The sequence below is a fragment of the Sebastes fasciatus genome, chromosome 22 (assembly GCF_043250625.1).
Source record: "Sebastes fasciatus isolate fSebFas1 chromosome 22, fSebFas1.pri, whole genome shotgun sequence".
Lineage (NCBI taxonomy): Eukaryota > Metazoa > Chordata > Actinopteri > Perciformes > Sebastidae > Sebastes > Sebastes fasciatus.
In genome coordinates, this window is record NC_133816.1 from 14986090 (window position 1) to 15000168 (window position 14079).

Sequence of the window (14079 nt, forward strand, 5' to 3'; positions counted from 1 at the left end):
CTTCCTGGTGGATTGTCCTGTGTTTGTTTTTTGTCAGTACGGACTACATGGCGTATGACACGCCAAAAGCAACAAAGGCATTGTTATTGCATGCAAAATGACTTTCAAAAGTGTCATTCATACGCCATTTAGTGAGACCGGGCTGTAGCAAGATATCCTATTAGTTTAATATACGGTCATAAATAGGTGAATGGTTCTTAGTCTTTATGATTGCATCAGTAAACAAGGTAAGATATTACAGCTCCGTCTTCACTGCTTTGGCCTTCTTCTCTTTGTGGAAGATATCTTTGCCCGGCTTCTTTATCCAGGAAATTTTTAGATCTTCGGTAAACCCCTTCTCTTTCATCTTTTTCTGCAACTGAAAAACAAAAAAGGTTTGTACCGATAAAAATAATGAAATCATTAATTGTATTAAAAAGTATAATTAAAAAGTATTTAATTTCCATTTTTCTACGCTACAAAAAGACAAAGTCCCCAAATAAAACTGCTTTGAATTTTCCTCCCAGAACTCTGTTGGAGCGTGAACCCCTGCCTATATTACAGGACTCTCAATCTTAGTTTACAGTTTGTCCTTCCTTTTTTTTCTCATATAATATCAACACTTTACGTAAGATATCATACGAACTGTTGTGTGAGGATACACTGAAATATAACATCATGTGCGATGATGACAATTACCTCATTCAGGATGGCCTCCATCACAGCAGGGTCATTCAGGTCCAATGTGGGTGCCAGTGCCGTCAGCTTAACAGTAAACTTATTTTTCGGGTCTGGCGATGAAATAAAAATATAAATAAAATGGAAAATAAATTAGAACGTTTCCGTGTTTAGAAATTTAACGCCACATTATCAATGTGAGGTCATTCAGAGATGAAAATAACTCACCGTGTTGGTCTGGTGATGAAATAAAAATAAAGATAAAATGGAAAATAGATTAGAACGTGTCCTTGTTTAGAAATTTAACGCCACATAATCAATGTGAGGTTATTCAGAGATGAAAATAACTCACCATGTTGGCACATGAAATGGAGTGTTTCGTTACAGGAGCATTCCATCCACTTTCCAAGGTAAGCAGAGTTGATCACACTGGCAGCACAGCTCTTAGTTAAATTTGACGGGTGTCCATCTGCCCAGTTTCTGAATTTGTGGTAAACGTCATCGGACCAAAAGCTCCAGATGTGTCTTCTCAGGCCGATAGCAACACTCTGGTCACCTGGTACCACCTGCTCGATCACGTCATTCTCTGTATCGTGCCTCACATTGGCCAGGCCTGTGTAGTGCTTTTTGCAGTAGTTCATTGCTTGCTTCCAACTCTTCATGGCGTTAATAAGGAAATATCTCTCAGTGGCAAAGGGTGACAAGCCTGAAAGAACTTTTTAAGTTCAGTTTGATTGATTTGCACATAAAAAAACATAAATTGTAAAATGCTTTTTTCTTTCTTATTACTTTCCTTTATTGCTGCAACTAACGATTATTTTCATTATAGATGAATCTGCCACTTGTTTTCTAGATTAATCGACTAATCGTTGGGTGTATATACAGTATATTAACAATAAGGCTTGCCTGCTTTCCCCAGGTCAAGTAAAATGCCACGTCGGGCTAGTAAATCTAGCAACTCACTTACCCGAAGATTTTTTTTTACTGTACAGCCGTTTGTGGCGTGCTATAAATAAACTAAACTTGAAACTTAAGCCATCTCGCTTCATTCTCATCTCTGTTGAGAGTTGCATATGCGTAGTACCGATTGAGCACTCGCGTGAAAATGGCGGCGGGTAAAGACAAACTTTATGAGCCGAAGTGCATTTCAATTATCCTGGAAACAGGAGTTTAGTTGAGTGGTGTTAGAGAGGATGTTGGCGAAACTCCCAACTATGTATTGCAAGACTTTTGTTTGAGAGCCGGATCGGATAACTGATAATAACTGTGTGTCTTTGTGAGGAAGCACCGGCAGGAAACAGCTGGATTGCCTACTCCGGGTAGGGACTTAGTCCTTATCCCAAGTGAAGGAGTTCAAATACCTCGGGGTCTTGTTCACGAGTGAGGGGACTATGGAACGTGAGATTGGCCGGAGAATCGGAGCAGCGGGGGCGGTATCGCATTCGCTTTACCGCACCGTTGTGATAAAAAGAGAGCTGAGCCCGAAGGCAAAGCTCTCGATCGACCGGTCAATCATCGTTCCTACTCTCACCTATGGTCATGAGGGCTGGGTCATGACCGAAAGAACTAGACCCCGGATAAGCGGTTGAAGATGGATGGATCCTTTACAGTTTGGAAATTGGCACACATTTATTTGGATCAAAGTAAAATAATACCTATTTGTAGAATTGATTATTTATTTAGCTGCTGGAAATAACAAACCAAAACAAATAACTTATTACTTACCTTCTGGGTTTGCATTGTCATAGCAGACAAAGTTCTTTAGTTCATTGCAGAGATAATCATCCCAGAAACCTCCCTTTATAGAAACGCACATCACTCCAATTCCTAACAAGTTATCTGGTTGACCTTCACGCCACTTCCTAAAGTCCCTCTCTCCCTCTCTAAAGAAATTTAAGTCACGGATTGTCCACAACCAGCTATCTGGTTTGTCATACAGGCCTATCCACACTTTTCCCTCATAGCCACTGCCAGCAGCTGCGATCAGCTGCTTCATCTCCTCCATGTCGTCCACGCTGGCCAGGTCTGTGAACTTTTCTCTGCAGTACTTTTGAGCTTCGAGCCAAGTCTTTCGTTGAGTAACTAAATGGTAATGTTTAAGGCATGAATAGAGTTCTGTAAACAAAGAGACATTTATCATAGTAAGCAACATATATCAGTGCCTTCCGTAACTCTTACAAATCACTGTTGTAACCTGTATTACGATCTGACAACACTATATGGTTAAGATGTGGTTGGCAGGTTTAAACATGACTTGGTTGGGTTTAGGGAAAAGAGCATGGTTAGGGTTAAAAAAAACACTTCAGCTTCAGCAACACAAATATAAATACTGACCTGATGAAAGCAGAATCCACAATATGGTTCTTCCAAAACCTGAGGATGAGAAAAATTCTTTAAAAAAAAAACAATTATATAATTAATAATTAACATATACACAAGGAGAAGATTATGATACTCATTTATTTATAAGGCAGCCAAAACCGTCTTCTCGATGCTCGGGTAAGCCCACTGGAGTTTATCAAGCTTTCTGAATTTATATTAAATCTGTAAAAAAGGCCTGTATTACAGTCAATATTTTTAAAACACGTCTTACCTGGACATACTGCGCTGCAGGCTGGTGACATCTCCAAACTCTCTGATTCTTGTCCCGTCTAAATCTCACTGAATTTAACGAACTATCACCTGGACAAACGTTGCTGCTCTGCCTTCTTATTTCCTCCTTTCTCCCTCTTCTTCTTCTTACCTATTCTCTTTAAAGCAAATCTTAATGACTTGATATGCAAAGCAAGCACTGATAATCTCATCTCCTGACTGCTGCCATGTGATCTCTTGCACACATGCTATACTTTGGAGTCATTTAGTGCCTCCTTGTTGCTTTGTGTCTCTTTGGGGTCATTTTGTGTCTCTTTGTGGTTGTTTTGCCCCTTTCTTTAGTCATGCTGCAACTCTGTGTGGTCTTTTCTTTCTTTTTTACATCTCGTTGTTTTGTGTCTCTTAGCTGTTTTGTGTTCCTTTGTGTTACATTTTAGTCTCTTTGTCGTTGCTTTATGTATCTTTGTTGTCATTTTGAGTCTTATTTGTAATTGCTGTGTGTCTCTTTGTAGTTATGTTGTGTCTCTTCGTGGTTGTTTTGCCCCTTTTCATAGTCGTGAGTCACTTTGTGGTCTCTCTCTGTCTCTTTGCAGTTGTTTCGAGTCTCTTTGCAGCTGTTTTGGTGTTTTTGTCGCTTTGTAGTTGCTTTGTGTCTCTATGTAGTCATTTTGAATCTCTTTGCTGTCACTATGTGTCTCTTTGTAGTTGCTTCATGGCTTTTTGTAGTCATTTTGTGTCTCTTTGTAGTCGTTTTGTGTCTCATAGTTGCTTTGTGTCCCTTTTTAGTTGTTTTGTCTCTTTGTAGTCATTTTGTCTCTTTGTAGTTCCTTTGTGTCTCTTTGTATTCATTTTGTCTCTTTGTAGTTCCTTTGTGTCTCTTTGTAGTAATTTTGTCTCTTTGTAGTTCCTTTTTGTGTCTTTGTAGTCATTTTGTCTCTTTGTAGTTCCTTTGTGTCTCTTTGGAGTCATTTTGTCTCTTTGTAGTAATTTTGTCTCTTTGTAGTTCCTTTGTGTCTCTTTGGAGTCATTTTGTCTCTTTGTAGTAATTTTGTCTCTTTGTAGTTCCTTTTTGTGTCTTTGTAGTCATTTTGTCTCTTTGTAGTTCCTTTGTGTCTCTTTGTAGTCATTTTGAGTCTCTTTTTAGTTGCTTTGTGTCTCTTTGGAGTCATTTTGAGTCTCTTTGTAGTTGCTTTGTGTCTCTTTGGAGTCATTTTGAGTCTCTTTGTAGTTGTTTTCCCCCTTTTCAACGTTGTTGACAGTCTCTTTGTGGTCTCTCTGTGTCTCTTTGCAGCTGTTTTGCATCTCTTTGTAGTCGTTTTTCTCTCTTTTTGGCATTTTTGTGTCTCTTTGCAGTTGTTTTATGTGTCTTTGTGGTTATTTTGAGTCTCTTTGAATGACATTTTGTTGGTAAAGGCCCTGACACTTTGGGCCACTGGGTTTGTGCCCGGTAGGCCCATTCAGCAATTTACCCATACTTACACCTCCTTTTGAGATGCATACAGTAATTAAAGTCACCGTCCAATCTCAGACTCCTACAAATCACATTGAAAATTAAAATGCGAGCAATGAACTTCAACTTCAGTAATTTAGAGTTACTTATAAATGGAAAGACGTTCTCAAGCAAGTGAGAGTGAGAGGCTCTGAACTCCGATGTCACATAGTTTTTCTACTACTTTATTTTAACCAGAGTTAAATTAAATTGAATTACAATTTCATTGAATGGCGGAAAGTGGTAGAAGCAAACTGTGAATCTCATACAATAAAACTGCAGGTCACATAAGGTCATGGATGGTTTAGAAAATGTTTGCTGTGGTTGATGCAAAGCAGATGTAAAGCCACACGGCCTCACCTGATGCAAACAGTATGCTAACATGAGGTGACCTGTGGTTCCTTGTTTGGATAAATAAATACACATTTAAAGTAAAATCTAGTCATGGACTGTGTTCAAAATACAATTTCATAGTAACTTCTTTGTAGCTAAGCCTGGCCTCTGTATAGTATAGAGACTCTTCTAAAACCACGCCCACTGGAGGGGAAAACAATGGGCGCCACAATATCCATCCAAACACTAACAAAATCTCTGCAGCTTAGGTTAAAACATCAGATTTTAGCATAATAAAGGATTATTTTAGCACCCTATGTCTACCAGGGGTGCAGTTGTAGTTGTTGTGTGTCTCTTTGTAGTCATTTAGTGTCTCGTTGTAGTTGTTTTGTGTTTTTTTGTGCTCAATTTGTATCTTTTCGTAGTTGTTTTTTGTCTTTTTGTGGTAATTTTGTGTCACTTTGTGTCTCTTTGTAATTGTTTTGTGTGTCTTTGTAGCTTTGTGTCTTTTTGTGGTCATTTTGTGTCTCTTTGCAGTCGTTTTATGTGTCTTTTTGTGGTCATTTTGTGTCTTTGTAATTGTTTTGTGTCTCATTGTAGTTGTTTCATGTGTCTTTGTAGTCATTTTATGCGTCTAAGTAGTTGTTTTGTGTCTTTTTGTGGTAATTGTGTGTCTCTCTGTAGTCGTTTTTTGTGTCTCTGGAGCTTTGTGTCTTTTTGGGGTCAGTTTGTGTCTCTTTGCAGTCGTTTTATGTCTTTTTGTGGTCATTTAGTGTGTCTCTGTAGTTGTTTTGTGTCTCTTTGTAGTTGTTTTTTGTCTTTTTGTGGTCATTTTGTGATCATTGTATGTCTTTTTGTAGTTGTTTTGTGTCTTTTTTTAGTTGTTTTTGTCTTTTTGTGGTCATTTTGTGTGTCTTTGTAGTCGTTTTATGTGTCTTTGTGGTCATTTTGAGTCTCCTGGTTGGAAAGTTACATTTTGTAGGTGAAAGCCAGGGGGGCCCTGACACTTTAGGCCCCTGGGCCTGTGCCTGTAATCCATACTGTTCTGCACGTACCTTTTTCAACTCTTTACTGAAGCAATATAATGTTCACATTGACTAAAACACAAGAATGCAGATGTTCTTTGTGTCTTTTCTGAATTTTATGGACACTCTCCTATAAAGTTCAACCAATTTTTACACAATTTTGTAGTTAAATGTGTATTGCCATCTGCTACTAAAGTCAGTTACAACACATCCTGTTTGTACTTTATGGACTTGTTAAAGGTCCCATCACACACCAGTCACATGATCTCTAATCTGTAAATGAGCCACTACTGGTCTTGATCCAGGTGTTATCTGACAGGTACAGTAAATTGAATAAAAACCTCTCCTGCTTTATAAGAAAGACTACATTAAAATTCGCAATTACAGGCCCTTTCTGTGATCTGATGTGTTCTTCTTCATGGCCTTCATTCAAGCTCAACAAAGGGGGTATTTAACATCTTAAATAATGCTCTTATCTGAAGACAATCGTGTCACTATAACCATAACCATGTCATGTTTGTAAATGCAATGCAGAGCTGCAGCATTCCTCACGTCAGGCTGAGGTTCTTCTGTGTTATAGGTGTGTCTTGTGGAAAAATGTTAACCGTTGGACTCAAACACCACACCCATGAGGCAAACACACTCCTTCCCTGTTTGAGAGCTACTATTATGTATTCCCATGATCCAATATGCACACAGATGTCATGCCACAGCATGTGAGCATAATAGATACAGTAACTAATTAGTTGGTTGGTTCGTAGATCGGTAGGTTGTGCTGCTGTTTTAAGATCTTTACAGTAAAGCAGACAGACAGAGAAACCAGTGTTGGGCTCAGGAGAGGGAGGGTTCAGGCTGATGAATAACTGTGTTGACATTACATTTTCCTGTTTCACAGCTAGCCCTGTAATGTATTGACACTCATTCACGCAGCAGGAGAGTCACCTGCTCTGGCGTCACCGAGGACAGAAGTGTGACTGACGAGCTTCATCTGAGAAAAGCAGCTGTAAGTTATGAGAAATATTAAAAAAATATGATCGCTTTTGTTGTGAAAAAGACTGAGCAGGTGAATGAAAGTGAAGTTTATGGATAATTCAAAAAGGGGAACAGCACTTTTTATAGTAAACTGTCAAGATATCTGACAAATATGCAACTATATGTTCACATAGACTGATGGAAATACACGTTGTTGTGATGTATGCTGTTTTTGAGAAGTTGCTTAACAATCAGTGTGGTCTAAAGGGGTCTTAAAGTTGCTTTATTCAGTGCTGGAGAATGTGTCTTTTCCTTCTTTAAACGTTGAAATGACTCACAATAGTCATTTTCCTGATTATTGTTGGATTGAATGACGAGCTGAGCTGCAGTTATAGTGTATATTTGATTAATCAGATATATGTTAGGCCTGAAACCTTACCCTGTCTGTTTATATTTGTATGTACTCAAGGGAATAATTGGATTTAATAATTAAAATTAATTAATTATTTAAAAAAAACAAGATATAATATGTCAATTAGTGAGTTTTAGAGGGGATTTCAATACTTTCAGACAGAGCTGTTTACTAGAATTTATGCTCAACAAGTATCTGAGTCAGCAGATATCTTGTTTGTTGAATTACCCTTGAGCAAGGCAGTGAATCCCTGTTAATTTCATAGTAAGTTTTCTGTTGCTAGGCCTGACCTCTGCGTTAAGTAGTATGTTTTCTACATATGTTCAAACTTTGCCTAGTTAGTGTTTTCTAAATGAGGGATTTACACATCACTAAATAGTATTTTATTTGCTATAAGACATTTCTTAAAGGTCCAGTGTGTAGGATTTGGCAGCACATTGTGCTGTGGTTGCAGATTGCAACCAGCTGAGTACCCCTCCGCTCACTCCTCCATTTCCAAGACTGTGGTAACGTGAGCTGCCGAGTGCAAAACCATGGTAACGCTGTTCGCCTCGCTCAGAGGCCATCCTTACCATAATAACACTATTAGGAGCAACGGAAGTCAGACGGCGGCTGGCGGTACCACGGTTTTTCTCTCTGTGGCTCACGTTACCACAGTTTCACAAGCGTGTCGGAGAACTACGGTGGCCTTCAGGTAACGAAAAACGTGAAAGGCTCTCTTTAGAGCCAGAGTTTGGTTTATCCGTTCTGGGCTACTGTAGAAACATGGCGGAGCAACATTGCGGACTCCATGAAGAGGACCCGCTCCCTATGTAGATATGAAGGACTCATTCTAAGCTAACAAAAACACAACGATTCTCATGTTTCAGGTGATTATACCCTAATGAAAACATAGTTATGAATATTATATTCCATTTCTGCCAATAGATTCCCCCAAAATATTACACAGTGTTTCTTTAAGTTTAATTTGTGCAACCTGATTTCTTTTCATAGCAAGCAATAATAATTATTATTTCTAACTTTAATATAAGTATTAGAGCTGTTTCCATTGGTAATAGGGTGTTGGTAGTTGTGTGGATATTGTCAGTGGGAACTGAGGTGGGCGTGTCTGGTATGTGTTGCCTATTTGGCTGGGAAAACAATGACTAATGCACTAAGCTCACCAAACAGTGCACGGTGTAGAAATGTATGGCTTCTAATGCATTATGGAAGTTCAATCCTCTTTCTACCCGTGTACATTTGTGTTTGTTCTGTGGGTATACAGCGTGCACTTCCTCTATTAAAGATCTTCCTGCTGAGCAACTAACTGATCGCCTAACTTCCTTTTTTACAGTTCTGCAGACAATGGCCTCGTCGGGTAACATGCTACCAGAAAAACAGTTCCAGTGCACCATCTGTCAGCAGGTGTTCACCGACCCGGTCACCACTCCCTGCGGACACAACTTCTGCCAGGCCTGCATCCAGAATGTGTGGGACAGCAGCGAGGTGTGCCAGTGCCCCACCTGTAACAAACAATTCACCTCCCGGCCTGAAATAAGCATCAACACGGCCTTCAAAGAGCTGGCAGACACATTCAGGAAGATTATAGTCTGTTCCTCGGCGTCACCGCTGTGCGCGGCCAAACCGGGCGAGGTGGCGTGTGACGTCTGCGCCGTGACCTCCCTGCAGGTGAAGGCCCTGAAGTCCTGTCTGGTGTGTCTGACGTCGTACTGCGAGGCCCACCTGGAGCCCCACAAGAGAGTCGCCACCCTGAAGATCCACAAGCTGATCGATCCGGTGAAGAACCTGCAGGACAGGATGTGCAAGAAGCACGAGAGGCTGCTGGAGATGTTCTGCAGGGACGAACACAAGTGTGTGTGTCAGTTCTGCACCGAGACCCAGCACAAAGGCCACCAGACTGTTAGGATAGAGGACGAGTGTGTTGAGAGGAAGGTAGAGTATGCTCTGTGTTATACGGGTTTAGGAAATACGGGGTTCTGAAGAGAGCAAAAGCAATACTGATACATTTCTATGACGAGTGCATTGATAATAATATTAATTGTCATGGGAATGAACACATGAAACATAGTCCTTGTGCACATCTCTAGAGGGGAAATTGAAATCTTGAATATTAGTCTCATTTGCTTGTACTGTTGGTGAACAACTTACAGTCTGCCAACTGAAGGTTTTACTTTCCGTTCTGCCTGCTTAGGTCCACATGGAGAAGACTGAGGCAGTTTTCCAGCAGATGATCCAGGAACGAATGAAGAAAGTGGAGGAGATCAAAAGCTGTCTGAAGCTCAGCAACGTGAGTGGTAATGGAAATGTCAATCTGGGTTGTCATCTGTCTTGTTTGAATTCAGCTGGTGACTTCACATTATCATCACGCATTTGCAACTGTAACAGATAACAAATGATATCTTGTTCGATTCAAAACATTAATGCCAGTCTCTCTTCCTAAACTTACCTTCCTTACTGATATATGTAATAAAAATACACAAGAATATACCCCTTGTAAAAGAGGCATGGGCACCAATTTCTACAAATATGCAAACATAAGAAGTCACTGAATGGGCCAATCAAATACATGCAAATGCACATTCCTCCTAAGTACATTACTTTTTAATGTGACTACTGTGTTTCTACTGTTTACCTCGCAATAGTTGTGACAAAATATAGAATTGTTGCAGCCATGAGTGTCTGATTAGCCTTTAAAATCTTGAATCTGTTACTCAAACTGGACTCAAACTGAATCCCTGATTACAGATTGAAAACGGTGCTGCTCTCTTTAGCTCTAAGGGTGCATCCCAAGTCTTTTAAAGGAACAGTGTGTAACATTTCGGGGGATCTATTAGCACAAATACAATATCCGTAACAATGTTTTCATTAGTGTATAATCACCTGAAACTAGTAATCGTTGTGTTTTTGTTAGCTTAGAATGAGCCGTTTAGATCTACATAGGGAGCGGGTCCTCTTCACGTAGTCCACCATGTTGCTACAGTAGCCCAGAACGAGACAAAGAGAGAGCCTTTCACATTTTTACATTACCTGAAGTGTTATTATGGTAATCTCTCTCTCTCTGAGAGAGGCAAACGGTGTAACCACAGTCTTGAAAAGGGAAGAGTGAGCAGAGGGGTATTCAGCTGGTTGCAATCTGCAACCACACCACTGGCTGTCGCCAAATCCTACACACTGCACCTTTAAATTGCATCCACGTTTTCCTCACTTCGATGCATCCCCAGTGGGAGGGAAGCAGGGAAACGATGCAAGTGAGGGAAACGTGGGTGCAATTTAAGAGACTTGGAATGTACCCTAAGACTTTTCTGGAGTGGTTGTGAAAGGCATTATGGGAAATGTAGGAAATCCAAAACAGATACAGTACCCAAGGTAGGGCAAAGGAATTAGTTTGAGGATGGGAAAAAAACTCATACATCTGACTGCAACTTCAGTTTACATATTAATGTTCAAATTTGTTTTATCCCAGACGAGTGCAGAGAAGGAGATGAAGGACAGCGACCGTCTCTTTATGTCTCTGATTCGCTCCATCGAGGAGAGACGAGCTGGAGTCAACACAAAGATTAAGGAGAAGCAGAAAGCAGCAGAGACGAGGGCAGAGGAGCTCGTCAACGAGCTACAGCAGGAAATCGATGAGCTGCAGAGGAGAAACGCTGAGATGGAGGAGCTGAGGGACAGCGAGGACCATCTGCACGTCCTACAGGTGACAATCGACCTTAAAACGGCGACGGTGGTCAGTTCAGGTGTCAGTAGGTTAAAGGATAGAAATTGGTCAAAACTACATCTTTTGGGTTACAGTCAGTTCCATTTCAGCATCACATAAACACCTTTCCACCATGATAAAGATAAAACAAAACACTGAATATTTGTAGTTTTCAGTTGAAGATAAAAAAGGCAGAAAGTATAGTATTGTATTTATTTAATCTTATATCAGTCAAACTCTCTAAATCAATACATTACTCAAATATCTTCTTCACCCTGTTTCCCTCTGGTAGAGGTCGCCCGCTCTTATGTCTCCTCCACCCACCAGAGAGTGGACGGAGATCGGCGTCCACCCTGAACTCTGTGTGGGGACGGCGAGGAGAGCACTGTCTAAACTGGACGACACCCTGAAGAATGAACTGGACGGTCTGAAGACAGAAGGTAAAGTGAAATGAAATGTCCTGTCTGGCATCAATCGCATTCGCTACCGTCAAACTAAACTGTTTTTTATCTTCCTGACAGAGATGAAGAAGATGCAGAAATATGCTGGTAAGATCTCGCTCAACATAATTCTATAGTTTCAGTTTTCAGTTCAGCAACACACAGACTGCAGCAGTTTTCACCAAGATTGTCTCATTTGTCTAGAAACAAAAACCACCAGAATAATTTCAAAGATAGTGACTTTAAATTCACTCATTAATTTATGTTTGATTCTTTTTTTGTTATTTATGGCAATAGCTGTCTCACTGTTATGGTCTTTAACAAATGAATGTAATCATTCATTCATGTAATCTCAGTCTGCAGAGCCCTGAAGTCCCACCACTGTTGCTACACAGAGAGCTGTTAGTTTTTTATTGAAAGATTATTCATATTTAACGCATCCAAATTGCACCAATTTCAACACTGCACGTCCTTGGGTCAGCAGCAATACACCCGTCAAGTGTGAAGTAGATCGGATGAACGGTTCTCGAGATGTATGAAGGACACACACACACACCGCACACGCATACTGCACATACATACACCTCTTCCAATCCCAGATTCCAGATTTTGCATTCATTTACATTCTCTCCATCTTATCTTCCTAGCTGATGTGGTTTTTGACCCGGACACCGCCCATCCAAACATCGTCCTGTCAGCTGACGGAAAGCAGGCGGGCCGCGCCGAGCTGCTGCACATCGTGCCCGACAACCCCCAGCGTTTCGACCCCGTCATCTGCGTTGTGGGCAAGAGAGGCTTCCTGTCCGGGAGGTTCTACTTCCAGGTGAGCGTCTTTTTTGATGACGGACTTATTGTAGAAAGGTGTCATGTAGTGTAGTTTCCATGTTCAGTGTTTCATATTCTCTTACGTCGTCAATCAGGTTGCAGTTGGGACAAAAACCTTCTGGGACCTGGGCGTGGTCAAAGAGTCCGTCAACAGGAAGGGGATGATCACCTCCAACCCAGAGAACGGCTATTGGACGGTGCGGCTGAGGTGCGGGGAGGAGTATCGCGCTTTGGACTCCCCCTCAGTCCGTCTTTCCTCCAAGGACAAGCCGAAGATTATCGGAGTGTTTACGGATTACGAGGAGGGAGTCGTGTCGTTCTTTGACGTGGAGGCCAGGTCTCACATGTACACCTTCACTGGGTGCATGTTCTCGGAGAGGATCTTCCCCTTCTTTAGCCCGGGTGTTTTTGACGAAGGGAAGAATACAGCGGCATTGGTTATCACGGCTGTTAATCATTAAACTTGAGGATGAGCCTTATGAGATTTTGACTCACAGAACTGATTCAGTATTTAACAGTATGCTTTCTCCATATTTCTACTGTACATACACCAGCAGCTCTCAATTATTGTAATGCCCCACACCATCAATACAAGGCATTTTGAACCTTTAAGCATTAATAGGAAATGTTTTACAGTTGCAAGTAGAGCAAAAAGATGCATTCGGAGCAACAAAGACTGGACTGCTATATCAGCCGATCCATTACGGTTCAGCAACCAACCATGATCTGTGATAGTATAGAAGCTACTATGGATCAAAGTACGGCAATGAGTGAATTCACATTAAATATGTGTTTTTTATAATATGCCACTGTTTGGCAAGAAAGACACAACAACTAACCATAATATCTCTAACTACATTTATGATTAAATTGACACATATTCTATTACACAGACTCATGTCCAGCCAGCCACCAGGGGGCGATCAAGATGTTTTGGCTTCACTTTTTGGGGAGCTGTCACATCGTCCTTCTTTATATACAGTGTATGTCACAGACAGAATCTTAAAAACCTCTACCCTTTGATAAAACACAGCCAACCACAATCAGACGGCTGAAACACCAGCAGCTGCTTAAATAATCCAAATTTCTCCCTGAAGTATTTTACAATAGAAAGTAAGCCTATAGACCTGCTAGTAATATGTTTAATTTTGATATGTTATACAGGGTTTTTGTATTATTATGCATTGTTCAATGACCTCAGGGGGGCTGACGAGGTATACACTACAGCCCAGTATGAATGTACTTTTTAGGAGAAAGGATTGATCTCAAATGAAACCAAAATATGGCAATTACAAATAAAAACATATATATATATATATATATATATATATATTTGTAATTTAAGGACTCCTTTGGGACCCAAACCTCACCTCATGCCACCATGTACACCATAATGCCAAATGCCAAACTTCTAATCAAATCATCAAACTTGTGCAAAATTGTACCTGACATGTTCATGGTTGTGTTGTGCCATATGGACTTTACAGGCTTAGCATATCATTGTGTTTGCAATGCAGACTTTTAACTGAATTTTACATTACATTGACATTCAGGTGGTGCTGATTAACCTGATCAAAAATGCCACGAGAATAATGCCTCGACTAGCATGTTCCAATCAGTGTTTCTATGGTGATTTG

At 40.5% G+C, this 14079-nt stretch overlaps 1 protein-coding gene across 2 annotated transcripts; it reads left to right on the top strand.

Annotated features, from left to right (window-relative positions):
• The first annotated feature begins 6800 nt into the window (after nt 1–6800).
• Nucleotides 6801–13700, top strand: LOC141760438 (E3 ubiquitin-protein ligase TRIM39-like). Of its 2 annotated transcripts, XM_074623256.1 has the most exons (8): nt 6801–7099; nt 8814–9412; nt 9672–9767; nt 10944–11177; nt 11470–11617; nt 11699–11725; nt 12265–12440; nt 12538–13700. In XM_074623256.1, exons 2-8 carry the CDS (start codon nt 8825–8827, stop codon nt 12901–12903), a joined length of 1635 nt encoding a protein of 544 aa, XP_074479357.1. In that variant the 5' UTR covers nt 6801–7099; nt 8814–8824; the 3' UTR covers nt 12904–13700. The 2 variants fall into 2 exon arrangements, with proteins under 2 accessions (XP_074479357.1, XP_074479356.1); XM_074623255.1 differs by lacking the exon at nt 6801–7099 and having other exon boundaries at nt 7909–9412.
• The last annotated feature ends 379 nt before the right edge of the window (nt 13701–14079 follow it).

Bases quoted from the DNA above. Each gene is read 5' to 3' on its own strand.
- LOC141760438 (XM_074623255.1), top strand. From the start codon at position 8,669: ATGGCTTCTAATGCATTATGGAAGTTCAATCCTCTTTCTACCCGTGTA. The intron at 11,618-11,698 runs GTAAAGTGAAAT...TCTTCCTGACAG, and splicing joins GGACGGTCTGAAGACAGAAG to AGATGAAGAAGATGCAGAAA. The intron at 11,726-12,264 runs GTAAGATCTCGC...TTATCTTCCTAG, and splicing joins GAAGATGCAGAAATATGCTG to CTGATGTGGTTTTTGACCCG.